This window comes from Pteropus alecto, unplaced genomic scaffold (genome assembly GCF_000325575.1).
Source record: "Pteropus alecto unplaced genomic scaffold, ASM32557v1 scaffold39, whole genome shotgun sequence".
Lineage (NCBI taxonomy): Eukaryota > Metazoa > Chordata > Mammalia > Chiroptera > Pteropodidae > Pteropus > Pteropus alecto.
In genome coordinates, this window is record NW_006443568.1 from 7,593,429 (window position 1) to 7,607,305 (window position 13,877).

General features: G+C 48.9%; 1 protein-coding gene across 1 annotated transcript in view; it reads right to left on the bottom strand.

Annotated features, from left to right (window-relative positions):
- OPRD1 (opioid receptor delta 1) overlaps nt 1–13,596 on the bottom strand; it is a 29,547-nt gene extending 15,951 nt beyond the window's left edge. The window contains exon 1 of the mRNA XM_006924331.1: nt 13,370–13,596. Coding sequence (XP_006924393.1) covers nt 13,370–13,596 — 227 coding nt within the window. The remainder of the gene's footprint in view (nt 1–13,369) is intronic.
- Between the last annotated feature and the right edge of the window lie 281 nt (nt 13,597–13,877).

Sequence of the window (13,877 nt, forward strand, 5' to 3'; positions counted from 1 at the left end):
CATTGCGGTGGGACACAGAGCCCTGCACTGGAACTTCAGCACTGGAAGAGGCTCTGTTCTGTAACCCAGAATTCAAAACTCCCACTTTACAGATGGGGAAACTGAAGCCTGGAGAGGGAAAGATGTAGGCACAAGGTTACATAGAGTACCAATTCTCCTGACTTCTGGAAGGCCAAGTTCTTCCTACTTCTCCAAGCTGCTCTTCTAAAATCTAAGCCTCAGATGAAGGTTCAAGGTGGCCAAGGCCAAAGAGAAAGGGGAGCTCCCATCCAAGTCTTCGGAATTCCTGACGAGGCCCTGGGCTCTTAATAGATGTCTACATTCTAGGTCCCATGTCCAATGATTAACCAAAGTAAGTTAGGTCCATGGATAGAACCATCCCCATCACTGTTATCACCTTCACCACCATCTCCATCATAGCAGCTACACTGGCTCAGTGCTTACACATATTCTGTTGAATTCTACCATGACATTTCATAGACGATCTCGTTTCATCACTCCAACAACCCTATGAAATTGCTACTATTATCATCCTCATACCGAGGAGGAAAGTGAGCCTTGGAGAGTGTACTGGGTTGAATAGGTGCCCTCCAAACTCATGTCTCCCCCGAACCTGGCCTTATCTGGAAATAAGGTCTTTGCTGATGTAATTCATTAAGATGAGGTCATACTAGATTAGAGTAGACCCGAAATTCAATGTGACTGATGTCCTTATAAGAGGATATAGAGAAACAGAGGGAACGTGGCCATGTTAAAACAGAAGCAAAAACTGGAGTGACACAGCTGTAAGCCCAAGTCCAAGGGAGGGTGGCCAGCGAGCACCAGAAGCTCGGCAAGGAAGGCTCCTTCCCTAGAATCTTCAGAGGGAACATGGCCCTGCTTGATTCCAGACTTCTAGTCTCCTGAACTATGAAGAATACATTTCTGTTACTTTAGACCATTCGGTTTACAGTGATTTGTTACAGCAACCCTAGGAAACTAGTACAGAGGGGTAAACCATCTTGCCAGCCATGACCTAAAACATAGAAGCAAAGTCCATTAAAATTGCAGCACATCCCAGCTCTCCCAACAAAAGGCGTTTTTCGTCAGGACTAGAGAATGTCAGCACTGAATGGAAATATGGCTTGTGAGAATATTTACTGTGCATTTACTAAGTGCCAGTTGCCCCGCTAAGTAAGTGCCACATGTGTGTTTGTTATCTCACTGAATCTGTACAACCACCACAGGAGGTGAGCATCATCATCCCCATTTTACAGGTGAGGAATGTTCAGGCTCGGAGGGGTGAAAGGGCTCACCAAGAGTCAGGCAGCAAGGAGTGGCAGGGCTTGGGTTGAGACTCAGGTCCCCTCTGTCTCCAGAACCCACACTCTTGACCTCTACTACATCTTCTTCCTGTATGTCAAGTTCAATCTGTTTGTTTTACATATGAGGAAACCAAGGCACAAGCAAAGCAGTGATCACAAAGGCTCTGCCCACTCTGGGGAACAAACAGCTCAAATAAAGCAACTGCCAGCCAGTCTGGGTCCAGCTGGCACTTCCCTTATTTGCAGACAAGGGGCAGTTGCTCTTCCCACAGGCTGCCTGGGCAGCAAGGGCTGCAATCTGCCTCCCTGCCCACCATTTAACAGGAGTGGCAAGTGGCCAGAAATTAATTAACTGTCTCAGTTTAGGTAGGCAAAGCTTAAGGAAAGAAAGTGGTTATATATAATGAGGCCCAGTGAGTGTGTCACAGGAGAAGATTAAGGGCTAGAGGATAGAAATACAGGGCCCCTGAGCTGACCGTTGAGTGGGGAGGCTGTCCAGGTCAGCAATAAACAGGGAAGACTCCTTGTTCAGTTCGTTTCAAGAACCACAACATGCTCATGGAAGCCAGGGAATAGAAGCTCGTCTCCATCACCCTCACTCTGCTTCTGGCTTAAGAACAGCAGGACCAGGAGATGCAGCAGTCAGATGCCACAGAGACCCCAAGAAAGCAGAGTTCCCTCAACTGTGGCTTGTCAACCTATGGGTCTCTGGAAATAAGGCATGTCCCTCCTATAAACACCTACGGACGTGCCACCTGAGTGTCGGCCCCCTAGGCTGAGGCTCCAGCTATGAACAAAGGATACTCATCTGCTCATCTGGGGAAAGAAAGATGAGCAATCACATGTTTGAAAATAAATGTTTGTGGTCCCTGCTCCGATGGAGGCCCCATAAGGCACTGTGGGAACAGAGGAGGGACATAGTAGAAGGCTCCCTAGAGGAAAGATTTCTTAAGCTAAGAAGTATGGGGTTACTCTAGAGAGAAAAGAGGCTGAGGTCTCTGCACATTTTATGTCCCTCTTGTCTAGTAGTTGGGGGCTTTTTATTGTAGATCCCAACTCCACAGAGGGGATCTCATTAACAAAGTGCCAACTAGATATTTAAGAAATACTTAGTGATGGCTCCTTAGGGCCAGAGATTGAGCTAGGAAACAGGATAGAAGATGAATGGAACATAGTTGCTGCCCTCCAGGAGCAGCTAGTGCAAAAGAGAAGGCAAACAATTACACTGTAATTTAAAAAACTGTTTCATGACTATCTATTTTTGTGTATGTCTTCCCTCTAAGTGACAGGATCTGGACAAAGGCATTTGATTTGCATCATTGCATTTAATCCTTGAATAAATGACTGTGGTAAGCATTATCACAGCATTTGGCAGATGAGATGAGCCTGGAGAGGCAGAGAAACTTGCCCAAGGTCACACGACCCATAGATTGTAGTACTAGGACTCGAGCCCAGGTCTATCTGTCCCTGTGATGTGTCAACTTAGCTTGGCTATAGTACCCAGTTATTTAATCAAACACTAATCTAGGTGTTGCTGTGAAGGTATTTTGTACATGTAGTTAACATCTACAATCAATTGACTTTAGGTAAAGGAGAGTAATTTTGATAATGAGGATTGGCCTTAAGAACTAAACTAAACCATTATAAACCAAACACATGTGCCAGCCCACCCTACAGATTTCAGACCTGTGTAGCCAGACCCCACAATCACATAAGCCAATTCCTTGAAACATATCTTGCTGGTTCTTTTTCTCTGGTAGGACCATGACTGATACAGACCTGAAAACCCATGCTCTAGGCTAAGGATGGTGCCAGAAGCCACACAGTCTCCTGATCCAGAAAAGGGCAATGACAGCCACCACCACGTTGGGTTGTTGCAGGGGTCAAATATGGTGAGAGGCAGCCTGATAAAGCAGAGAGAAGGCAAACACTCATTGATGTTGGTGTCCTTGGGTGAAAGTCTTACATCTCTCAGCCTCAGTTTCTTCATTTGTAAAGCAGGCACATGAAATTCTTCCTGCCTCCTGGAAGTGTTGCTGAAATTAGTGAGATTTTTGCATATAAGGTCTTTTATGTGAGGTCTTGTAATACTACCAAAGCACATGCTCATTTTTGCCATCATTGTAATTGATGTGTTCTTGATTATTTTGAGTTCTTACCATCGCCAAGTAAATGTTCCACTCCTATAATTCCATGTAAAAATATTCCCTCCAAGTTTATCATTCGCAATGACCCTCTGCAGATGCTACAGTTTCCCAAACCTGTCCCTACTCCCAAGGCACACTCTTTGAGGACAATGGGCAAAGCAGGCCCTGTACATAGTGCTTCACATCCACTCTCTCCTTTGATTTTGATGTAAAGTCCTATGGAGTCAACATGACATGCTTTGCTGTTGAGCCCTCTCTCATCTAGGGTGACAAGGCCTGAGCAGGTGGATGGAGCGTCTTGTGACTAACCGCTCCTCCCAGCAGGACAGCCCCCTGGCCATGTGCAGGGCTCCATTTCCTTCCTCCAGGAAGGAATGGAAAATCACCAGATTTGGGGCATTTCCTAGCGATTCAGGAGGATGAGTTTTTGTAACCAAGGGAAACAGATTATCTCCATCTGTCCTGCAGGAAAATCTGAGCTGGCCAGGAGAAGCAGTTTTTATCTCTTGGCCTAATCTCTGTCCCTGGTGCCCAAGTGCTGGACAACCAGCCAAAAGGCATCATTATCACCATTAACTACCTGTTAGGGCCAGGCCCTACACTAAGGCCATACATCCTCTCCCTTAACCTTTGACCACACTATTCACTCTGCCTAAAACACTTCCAGCAACAGGCCTCTGCTTAGTTGCCCTCTCCTCCCCAGCCTCCCCATATACGTCTGTAGCCCCGTCAGGCTCTCTCCCCATGCCTGTTTTAGTTGACTTCATTGCCTATAGCCTTGTCCTCACATGTATTTATTTGTTGTCTATCATTTCCCCTATGAGAATGTCAGCTCCATGAGGACAGGGACTGTGTCTTGACATTGTTGCATGTCCTGCCCCTGGAACTGTGCCTGATACTTAGGAGGAGCTGCTGAATGTATGTTTACCTGAGATGTAGGTGTTTTACTATCATCCCCATTTCACAAGTGAGAGAACAGGCTCAATGAGGTGAGCACAAGATTGAACAGCCAGCAAGAAGCAGGCCAGATTGAACCCCAGCCTCTCTGCCTCTGAAGGATGAGGCTGTTTCGCCAGCTGCTGGCCCTGTCCCAGGGAATTTGGGGTTCTTTGGGACCAGTTAGGTGTTGTCAGTGGCCCCCAGGCTGGACTGCCCTATACAGGAATCCATTTCTTGTGCTCCCAGGTACTATTTCCAGCCACCCTTTGGCTCGTCCTTAGCCCAGGTAATTTCAAGCATGGAAAGAAATACAAAAAGAGGGGGCAGGGGATTAGGGAAAACAACTTCCAGTCCTGACTCAGTCATTAACTCTAAAGACATGGAACCCTTCCAGGCCTTGGTTTCCTCATTTGTAGATTAGAGGGACTGAACTTGACATACAAGATGGCAGAAAACAAAACAATCATTAAGCGTATGGCTTTGAAGTCAGAATGACCGAATTTCAACCTGACTCTGGGACTTGGTGACATATTATATCACTTCTCTGAGCCTCACCTTTCCTCATCTATAAAATGGGAGCAACAGCAGTCATCTCATACGGGTATGTGAGGATAAATAGCATACTATATACACATCTCTAAGCAGAGTTCCTGGCGCAAAATAAGTGTTCAATAAGAAAATCACTATCCATGATTCAAAATTGGCAACAGCAGTCATCTCATATGGGTATGTGAGGATTAAATAGCATACTATATACACATCTCTGAGCAGATGTGTATATAGCATGCTATACACATTTCTTATCGAACACATCTATAAGCGTTCAATAAGAAAATCACTATCCATGATTCAAAATTCTATGCCTTGATGGCAAAGTTACTTCTGCAGGGAGGGGAGTGAGGCTGTTTGTACCTCTCTCTGTATTGTGTTTATAGATTGGGGCTTTTGGACCTCATAGGACTTTGAAGTCTGAGTTCTTTTCACTTATCAAGAAAGACTCGGAAAGCTACAAAAGAAAAGATTCTTTCTACACACACCCACTCCGGCCAGAGACAAAGCTGCTGATTTCTGCAGCTGCACTGGGAGCTATAAATCAACAGAAGACAACCCAGATGCCCCATCCCACCCTATATCCCCCAGCTGGTAATGGGGCTGCTGCAGCCTACATGACGGTAACTTGTTTATTTAAGCCAGGCTTTCTGCTCCATCCTGCGATTATCCCTCTTCCTGGGTTTGTTATGACATTTTGAGTAGTCAATTAGATTTAAAGGTCCCAGGACGCTGAGCTTAATAAAATCATGCCTTGCCCTTGCACGGCCACCTTCCTCTTAAAGACCAGGCATCATCTGCCAGGAAGGGGACAAGAGGAATTTGACATCACAGCATCTAAGAAGCATTCTTCAAATCTCAGCCATGATGGACGAGGAGACTGAAATTATGTTTGCCTTTTCTTTTTTCCACCCAAATCTGCATTGCCAAATCTCCACCCAGGGGTCATCCAGTGTCCTCTTACATACATACCTGCAGTGATGGGAAGCTCCCTATATCATACAGCAGGCCATACCTTCTTGGAGAGCTTTGACAATTGAAAAATTCCTTATAGAAATAGTATGAGATGTGCATAAACATAAGTGTTCAAGAATGTTCACAAATACATTATTTAGATTGGCATAATATTGGAAATAACATAAGTCCCCCCAAATAGAACACATTCGTATAATGCAGCCATCAAAAAAAATCACATTTTCGAAGAATGTTTGATAACATGAGAAATGCACTCATGACATAGTGATAAAAAAAAAGGCAGCTTATAAAATATTATATATAATGTGATCATTATTTCAATATAGTGTGATCCTGATGTCATTAAAACCCACAGAGACAGGGAGGCAAAAAAAAAGAGAGAGAGCGATGGGAAGGAAATATACCAAAATGACAAAGCTTTTCTCTGAAGCAACTACTGTGTTACCTTTAAAGTAAAATAATATTTCTAATATTGAGCTGATAAAGTTTCCCTTTAGTATCCATTCAATAATTCCTTGGGACCCCATAAATGTCAATCGAATGAATGAGAAGCAAGTCTTATTGCTCTTCTAAATAGACATAGTAATAATGTTCATTGAATAAGAAATGCCTGGTTCTGTGCTGAAGTCCCTCACATCATGCCTCATGAATTTCTTATAACCACCCTATATGGGTTTACTGCTACTCCCATTTCACAGATGAGAAAACTGAGGCTCAGGGAGGTTGTATATATATTGCCCAACCTCACTTGCTTAGTAAATGGCACAGCTGAGATGTGAGTACAGGTCAGTCTGGCTCCAATGTTCAGGCTCTCAACTGCCACTACCCCACGTAGAGGCCTCAGAGGTTTGCAGATGGCACTCTGCCCTGTTCCTCCCTTCTCTAAATAGACATCCCCAGCTCTCGCCCCCACTCCTCATGTGTCTCATGAACAGCAGTGGCAGCGTGGAAGTGGAGTGCCTTTGGAATCAGAAAGATCTGGGTTTGCACCTGTCTGGCTGTGAGAGGCACCTGCTCCCTCATCTATAAATAAGAATCTGCAGCCCCCATTGCAGGGTTCTTGTGTGGCTTGGAGAAGCTTCTGGCACATGGCAGCACCTCATGAGAGGCTCCTCAGTGCTCTTTGTCAGGGGTCCCCAACTCCCGGGTCCTGGACCGGTACTGGTCCATAGCCTGTTAGGAACCAGGTCGCACAGTAGGAGGTGAGTGGCGGGCCAGAGAGTGAAGCTGCATCTGTATTTGCAGCCGCTCCCCAGCACTAGCATCACCACCTCAGCTCCACCTCAGATCATCAGGCTTTAGATTCTCATAGGAGCACCGGTGCCTGATATCAAAAAGGTCGGGGACCGCTGCCCTATGTGACTCCTCTGGATCTAACCCATTGTGCCTGAGTCACACACACTCCCTAGAGAATGAACTGAGGCCTAGGAAGTGTTGGCTCTGGCGCAAGGCCAGGAGGCACAGCAGGACTTACAACACTTCATTCTGAAAGGGAACAACTAAGGCCAGGGTTTCGGTGACTTGTCCAAGGTCACACAGCTCTCTTCCATCACCCTGAGCTGGCTTCTTTGGTTTCTCCACATTAAGGCCCTCTCCGTCCAATCTACGTCACACTCACCCACACCAAATTCATCCTCTTGAACACTATACTGGACAGATTGCTCCAAAGATTTTTTTCCCCATGGCCTGTGACCCAAAGCTCCCTTACCAGGAAACCTGAGAACTTGTCCAGCCTCAGCACCCACTGTCCAGACTTGAAACAGGAGCTTCACGATGACCTCTGGCCCCTAACACAGCCATGCCAGCTGTCTTCCTCCTCAATCCTCCTTCCTCCCTCCCCACCAGAACGAATCTCTCCAATTACCTGAGACTGGTCCATGGAGTTTCTCTCATTTGTGCGCCTCGTCGGGAATTTTGGAAGGCAGAGACTACAGTAGGTGTATTCATCAGACTCTAGAGCCTGGCCAAAGCTCAGCGCAAAGCAGGCAACTTGACAACCACTGTGAGGAGGACGCCTGCTTGCAGAGCCTTTCCTGCTTTTGTTCCTACAGCCTCTCCACCTTCACAGCCACCCAGCCCTGGCACTCTCAGCTCAGCCACAGTGAATTTTCCTGCCCTCTATAGCTCTTGATCATCCACTGAACCTTTCTTTGCTCATGCTGCTTCCTCTGCCTGGAATGTTCCACCCCATCTCTCATAGCCAACTGCTGCTCCCCTTCACAACGAAGCACAGATGTCACAACCTCTGGCTGGGTCAGGAGCCCCACCCCCCACCCCCAGACTCCCACAGCTCTGGGAAGCTGCATTTGTCCCTAGAGCTGTAACTAACCAGAGGGTCCTAAGGGGCATGGCTGTGTTAGGGGCCAGAGGCCATGCTGAGGCTTAAGCTACAAGTCTGGGCAATGGGAGAGGAGGCTGGGTGGGCCTGGCAGGGGTCAGTATCAGCAAATGCTTGTTGAGTGAGTAAATGTGCAGACAGTGCAGGAAGCGGGAAAGGGCCCAAGGTGAAAAATGCAGACAATCAGGCCTCACAGCCACTAGCTTTGCTTACCTGGAGCAACTGCAAAGGTGCTGGTTAATCGCAGGGCCTGGCCCATACTGGGGGCCTACTATGTGCCAGCTGCTGTGCCTTTCACATGCATAATCTCATTAATCTTCCCAATAATCTACAATGATTACCCCAGTTTTACAAAGGCAGAAATGAGGCTCAGGGAAGTTAGGCTTTCTGCCCAGGATGTGGTTGAGCTGGGATTGAGACCAAGCACTACCTGAACCCCAGCTGTGACCTTTACCACTGTACTGTGTCACCTCACAGGGATCTCTCCTGGTCTAAGGTCCCTGGGTTCATGGATCCCAACCTGGACCACAAGAGAGGGGAGGGGGATAAAAGGCAAGGGGCTTATGCTGGGCCTCCAAATTCAAGACAGAGACTCAGAGCTCCCCATCCTGCAAAGCTTAAGCTTGAGCACCTACCTCAGCAACCCCTGGCACTTCGGTAATAGACAGAGGGGACAACCAGAACCTCTCATTCACCTGTCACAACCTGCCCTACCCCATGCTGCTTGGCCCAACCTCCCCTCCTTGTTCTGTGCTACAGTCACTTGGGAAAATGATGCTTTACCAACATCGTCTTATCTAATCTTTAGAACAAAGGTGCCTGTGAGGCAGCTACTGTGATCTACATTTAACAAATAAAGAAAGTTAGTTGCAGAGTGGCCTAAAGATCTTAGTAGGTAGCAGAGCCAGCATTTGATACAAGGAAAAATGTCAGAAGAGACATGGCTCTGAGGCAGAAAAGCACGCAACCTGAAAGAGTCAAGAGGAGCAGGAGGGCAGGTTGGCATGGAGTGGAGGTGGTAGGAGATATGTCAGGGTGCAAACCTGCTGAAACCAGGACCAGGAGGAGGTGGACCCGGGGGCGGGCAAACCAGCAAGTTTTGGGCCATGTAGAGGAAAGATAGGGTCACTGGTCAGAGATAGGGGGTCCTGCTAAGCTCTCCACACTCCACCCTGCCCAGGGGGGGCTACCAGTGGGAACTCTGAGATGCCAGCCCTGTTCAGGGCACTGACTCCATCCAGAAAAAGGAGTTGTCTAGCATCTGCTCTGAGGACCCACAGAGTCACCATGCCAACCAAACTCACACCACAGGACTAGGGAGTGATGCTCTGCTTGGGGACCAGATGTCCCAAAAAATCCTGCTCGCACTTCACGGAAGCTTTAGGAACCACAGGCTCTTTGCTAAGAATGCAATTCCCAGAGGCTCCTCGGGTACATCCAGAAAGATAAGTGGACCTCTCAAGTGGGTTCGTGAAGTGGGGTGAGGCCTAGGACATGGGGGAGGGAGGAATGGAGAGTGCTTCGTAATGTAGGATTCTGAGATTCTTGTGTTCTTTTTTTTCAGCCCCTCCTCCATGTCAGTTTTCCCATCAGAGGCTCTTCCCTCAGCTTTTTACTGGGTTACCCCCTCTTCATCCTTCAGCTCTTCAGAGGCCTTCTCTGAACTCCCTGCCCAGATGAGACCCTCCTTCCATCGTGGGTTCCCAAGCCCCCATGTACCTTCCACAGCCCTCAGCACAGCTACAGATTTAAGCCTGTTGGATGACTAGCTAATGAATGTCTGTGTCTCCCACCAGGCCCTAAGCTCCATGAGGGCAGAGGCAGCGTATTTATTTTCCTCACCATTTCCTCATCTCAACATTTAGCACAGGGCATCCTTAGAATTTCCTTAAATGAGTTCATTTTTTTCATTCCTTCCCACAGAGAACCTTCCTGTCCTCAAAGGGCTTGAAAGGCTCAGATACAACACATTATTTCATTTAATCCTTACCACAACCCGGGATGTATTGTTGTCATTCCCACTTTACAGGAGAAGAAATGAGTTTCAGAGGTGAAGTTGCTAGCCCAAATACATAGCAAGCAAGTGGCTTTAAACACAGGATTTGAACTTAGATATGTCTGGCTTCAGAGCCCCAGCTCTGCCACTATGCCACTTGTTATCCTTCTCCGAGGGTCCTCTGGATCTTCCCTTGCAAACCTTCCCCTGCCCCTCACACTGCCTAAACTCAAGACTGGCAGGCAGAATCCATTCATTCATTCATTCATTCATTCAATGAATCAACTGACTCTTATTGGTTGTGCCAGGCCCTGCACAGGGTGTCAGAGAACCAGATAGAGCAGAGGCTTTTCTCTGTCTTGGGCTCCCCTCTCCCCAGGAAACTTTGCCAGCAGAAGCTGAGCCCCAGACAGTCACCCTGTCTCTAGTTTTCCTTTCAGTGGGAAAGGACTAAGTGCCAGCCTCCCTCGTTCCCCTTCTCCCAAGGACAGCAGCCTAAAATACAAGGGCCAAATAATGTGTAGGACTGCAGTCCTTTTGCCTCCATCATTCGCTGAGGATTCTAGGACAAGAGAAGGGACAGGATTCTGCCCCCTCCTTCCGTACAATTCTCTGTCCCCTATCTCAGGCAGCTCCGGAAATGTTCTGGACTTGGAGTCACAAGACCAGGATTCCAGCTCCAGGTCGAGGCCAGCTGTGAGACCTTAGAACAAGTCGCCCTGCCTTTCTCTGAACCACAGATTCCTTATCTGTAAAATGGGGGTGGTAATGATGAGGATTCTAATGCCTACCCCATAGGGTGGTAGGGGAGGATGAAATCATTCAGACTCAGAGATAGAGTTAACACATAGATAGATGGTTGGCCCAGGAAATACCTCATCGGTGTGGGGACCTATGGACGTCAGTTACACTGCTGGCAAGATGCATTGATAATGTGATTCCAGGAAGGTTGGTTGGGAGCTCCCTTAGCAGGCTGAGCCAGGGGCCTTCCCTGAGTGAACCTCAGAAGTGAGAGGCTCTCCCCTGGCTCAATGGTAGTTGGGGAGCTGTGCTCATCAGCACACCAGACAGAGGCCCTGGGGAAGAGGCTGGAAATGGGAATGAATACATTGACAGCCAGCTTTCCCCAGACTAGAGCGCTAAAGGCTCCCCTAGAGTATATAGTGCCAGGAACTTGGAACTCTCAGAATCATAGCTACTCTCAGGCCCATCTTAGGACAAGTGCCTCCCTCACTCTCCCTTTTTAATAAACACTAGATTCTGAAGGATCTGGAAAATTCCTCTCCTTCATCACACAGACATCTTCCATTTACTGGGTCTAAGCACCAGGCCAGCTGCATGATATATGCTCTTTCATCGACACCTCGCAGAAATCCTGTAGAAGGCCCTATTATTACCCCATTCGATAGAAGAAGAAAGTGAGACTGAGTGACTTACCCAAGTCACAGAGCCAGTTGGTGGCAAAGCTGGGATTTTTACCTACACAGGGTGGCCTGACTCTAAAGCCTATGTCATCCCTGAAGGCAAAGAGGGAGGATCGCCGACAAAATGCAAAGAGAAGATCGATCCTGCCTGTGCTTGGGGGGATTTTCCCCCTGGAGCTGGTGATGTGTCATTGAAAACACAGGAAATTCTTGTGTCCTCCACTCTTCCTGGGGGAGCAAAGATCCCCTAGAGATCATCGATGTCAAAGCCCCCTCAACACCCACACACCCCATCCAACACTGTGCTCCAATGCACTACACTCTGCCCCGCAGAAACCCAGACTTTGGAATTCATACTTCCCAGTCAAAGAGATTGTGTGGCTATCTTTCAGACAGGGAAACTGAGGCAGGTGGGGGAGCAGGGGGAATGGCGCCCCCACTCTGATAAGCTTCAATGACTGGGCTGAGACCACATTCATATCTACAAACTCTGAGTCCAAAATCTGCACTTTGCCCTGCCTGGTGGCACCACAGCCCAGAGAGGTTTAGGGCTCTGCCCTCAATCAACCAGCATGAAGGACCCATTTCCAACTAACAGCAAATACCAGGGCATCTTTGTTATTATAAGGATAGGAGTTTCCTTTTAATCCTTTTGCCCATGTCTGAATTGGTTCAACTGGGTCAGGGGGCTGCTTCTGGGGCAAGCTGATGATGTTTTAGACTCTCTGAGATGGTTCACAGATACAAAGAGAGCCTTACTTCTTGGGGTAAAAGCACAAACTCTGGCCCAAACTAACCACTGCTGCCTTTGGCAGAAAAAAAAGGACTGTTAGAGGAGAGGAGGAGGAAATGGGAAGAGCACTTATGAGAAGGATCTGAGGCCTTTCTTAATCCCATCCAGAGCTCCGGGTCAAACGGCCACTGGGGACAGGAGCAGAGAACTGACTGGCTGACGCTCAGCTGTTGCCCACTGTACCCAGGAACCACAGGCTTTCTCCATGGCAAATGCACACACAGGTGTACAAATGCAAGTGTCCAGGGCTACTCTGGGTGCTCCCCTCCCTCTAGGGTTTCTGAGGTTCACAAGGAAACAACACGGTCACGCTGTCATGTTCTCATACAGAGAGAATCACAAGCTGACAGTGTGGAACACACACACACCAACACAGGGACCCCAATGGACGATCGCCAAATGTGAGTTAGTAAGTGCCCCCACAGCATGGTGCAGACACACACACACACACTCTCCTGTCCCCCCACCTCATAGACAGCCCACACACACAGCTGTCTCCAAAGAGGCCTATGGTACTTCAGGCACCTCTGCCTACCCCTGCAAGGTTTCAGCGGTCCAAACACACAATGCGTTTGTACTGTTACAAACACAGAATCACCCACTCACAAACTGTGACAGACACGCAAACTGTTGCCAAACTGTCCCACATAGCCTGATGCAGAAGCAAGAAGATGCAACAGATGATCAAATGTTATTTAGTTACACACACACACACACACACACACACAGAGATACAAATTCCAGTGTCCTCTCAATAGAAGTGGTCTCCCCTCTGGGCTCTATGCGCCCCCTGCAGGAAGTATGGAGGCCCTTGGAGTCAGGGGTCCGAGGTAAGGGTCCCAAGTCCGTGGCATCTCCGTCACCCTGGGACCAGACCCATGGCGCCAGCCTGCAGCAGACTCACCGGACGATGCCGAACATGACAAGTATGTTGCCCAGCAGCCCCACGGCGCACACCGCCGAGTAGAGCGCGGTGATGGCGATGGCCAGGGCGAGGGACGAGGCGCTGCGGGCGCCTGGCGGCCCCGACGCATTGGCGCCCGCACTGGGGAAGGCACTGGGGAAGGCGTCCGAAGCTGTGGCAAGGATCAAGGGCTGCAGCTCGGCATCCGTGGAGGAGACCGGCTCCATGGCGTCCCGGCGGCCGGCGCCGCGTCCCTCCGCACCGTGCGCCCTGGGCGCAGAGACCTAGGGCGAGAGGCGCGCCAAGGGCGGAAGCCGCGGCCCCGACGCCTCGGGCTGCAGCTCCCTACCGCTCCGCTGCTCCTGCACCTCCTGCGTCTGCCTGGTCGCCGGCACCCGCCTTGCACCCAAACGCCCGCCCGCCGGCTCTCCGCGCCCAGAGTGCTCTGAACCTGGAGCCGCTGCGGGCTCCTCGGACGCGCCCGCTGCGCGCACCACGTGGCCCGGAG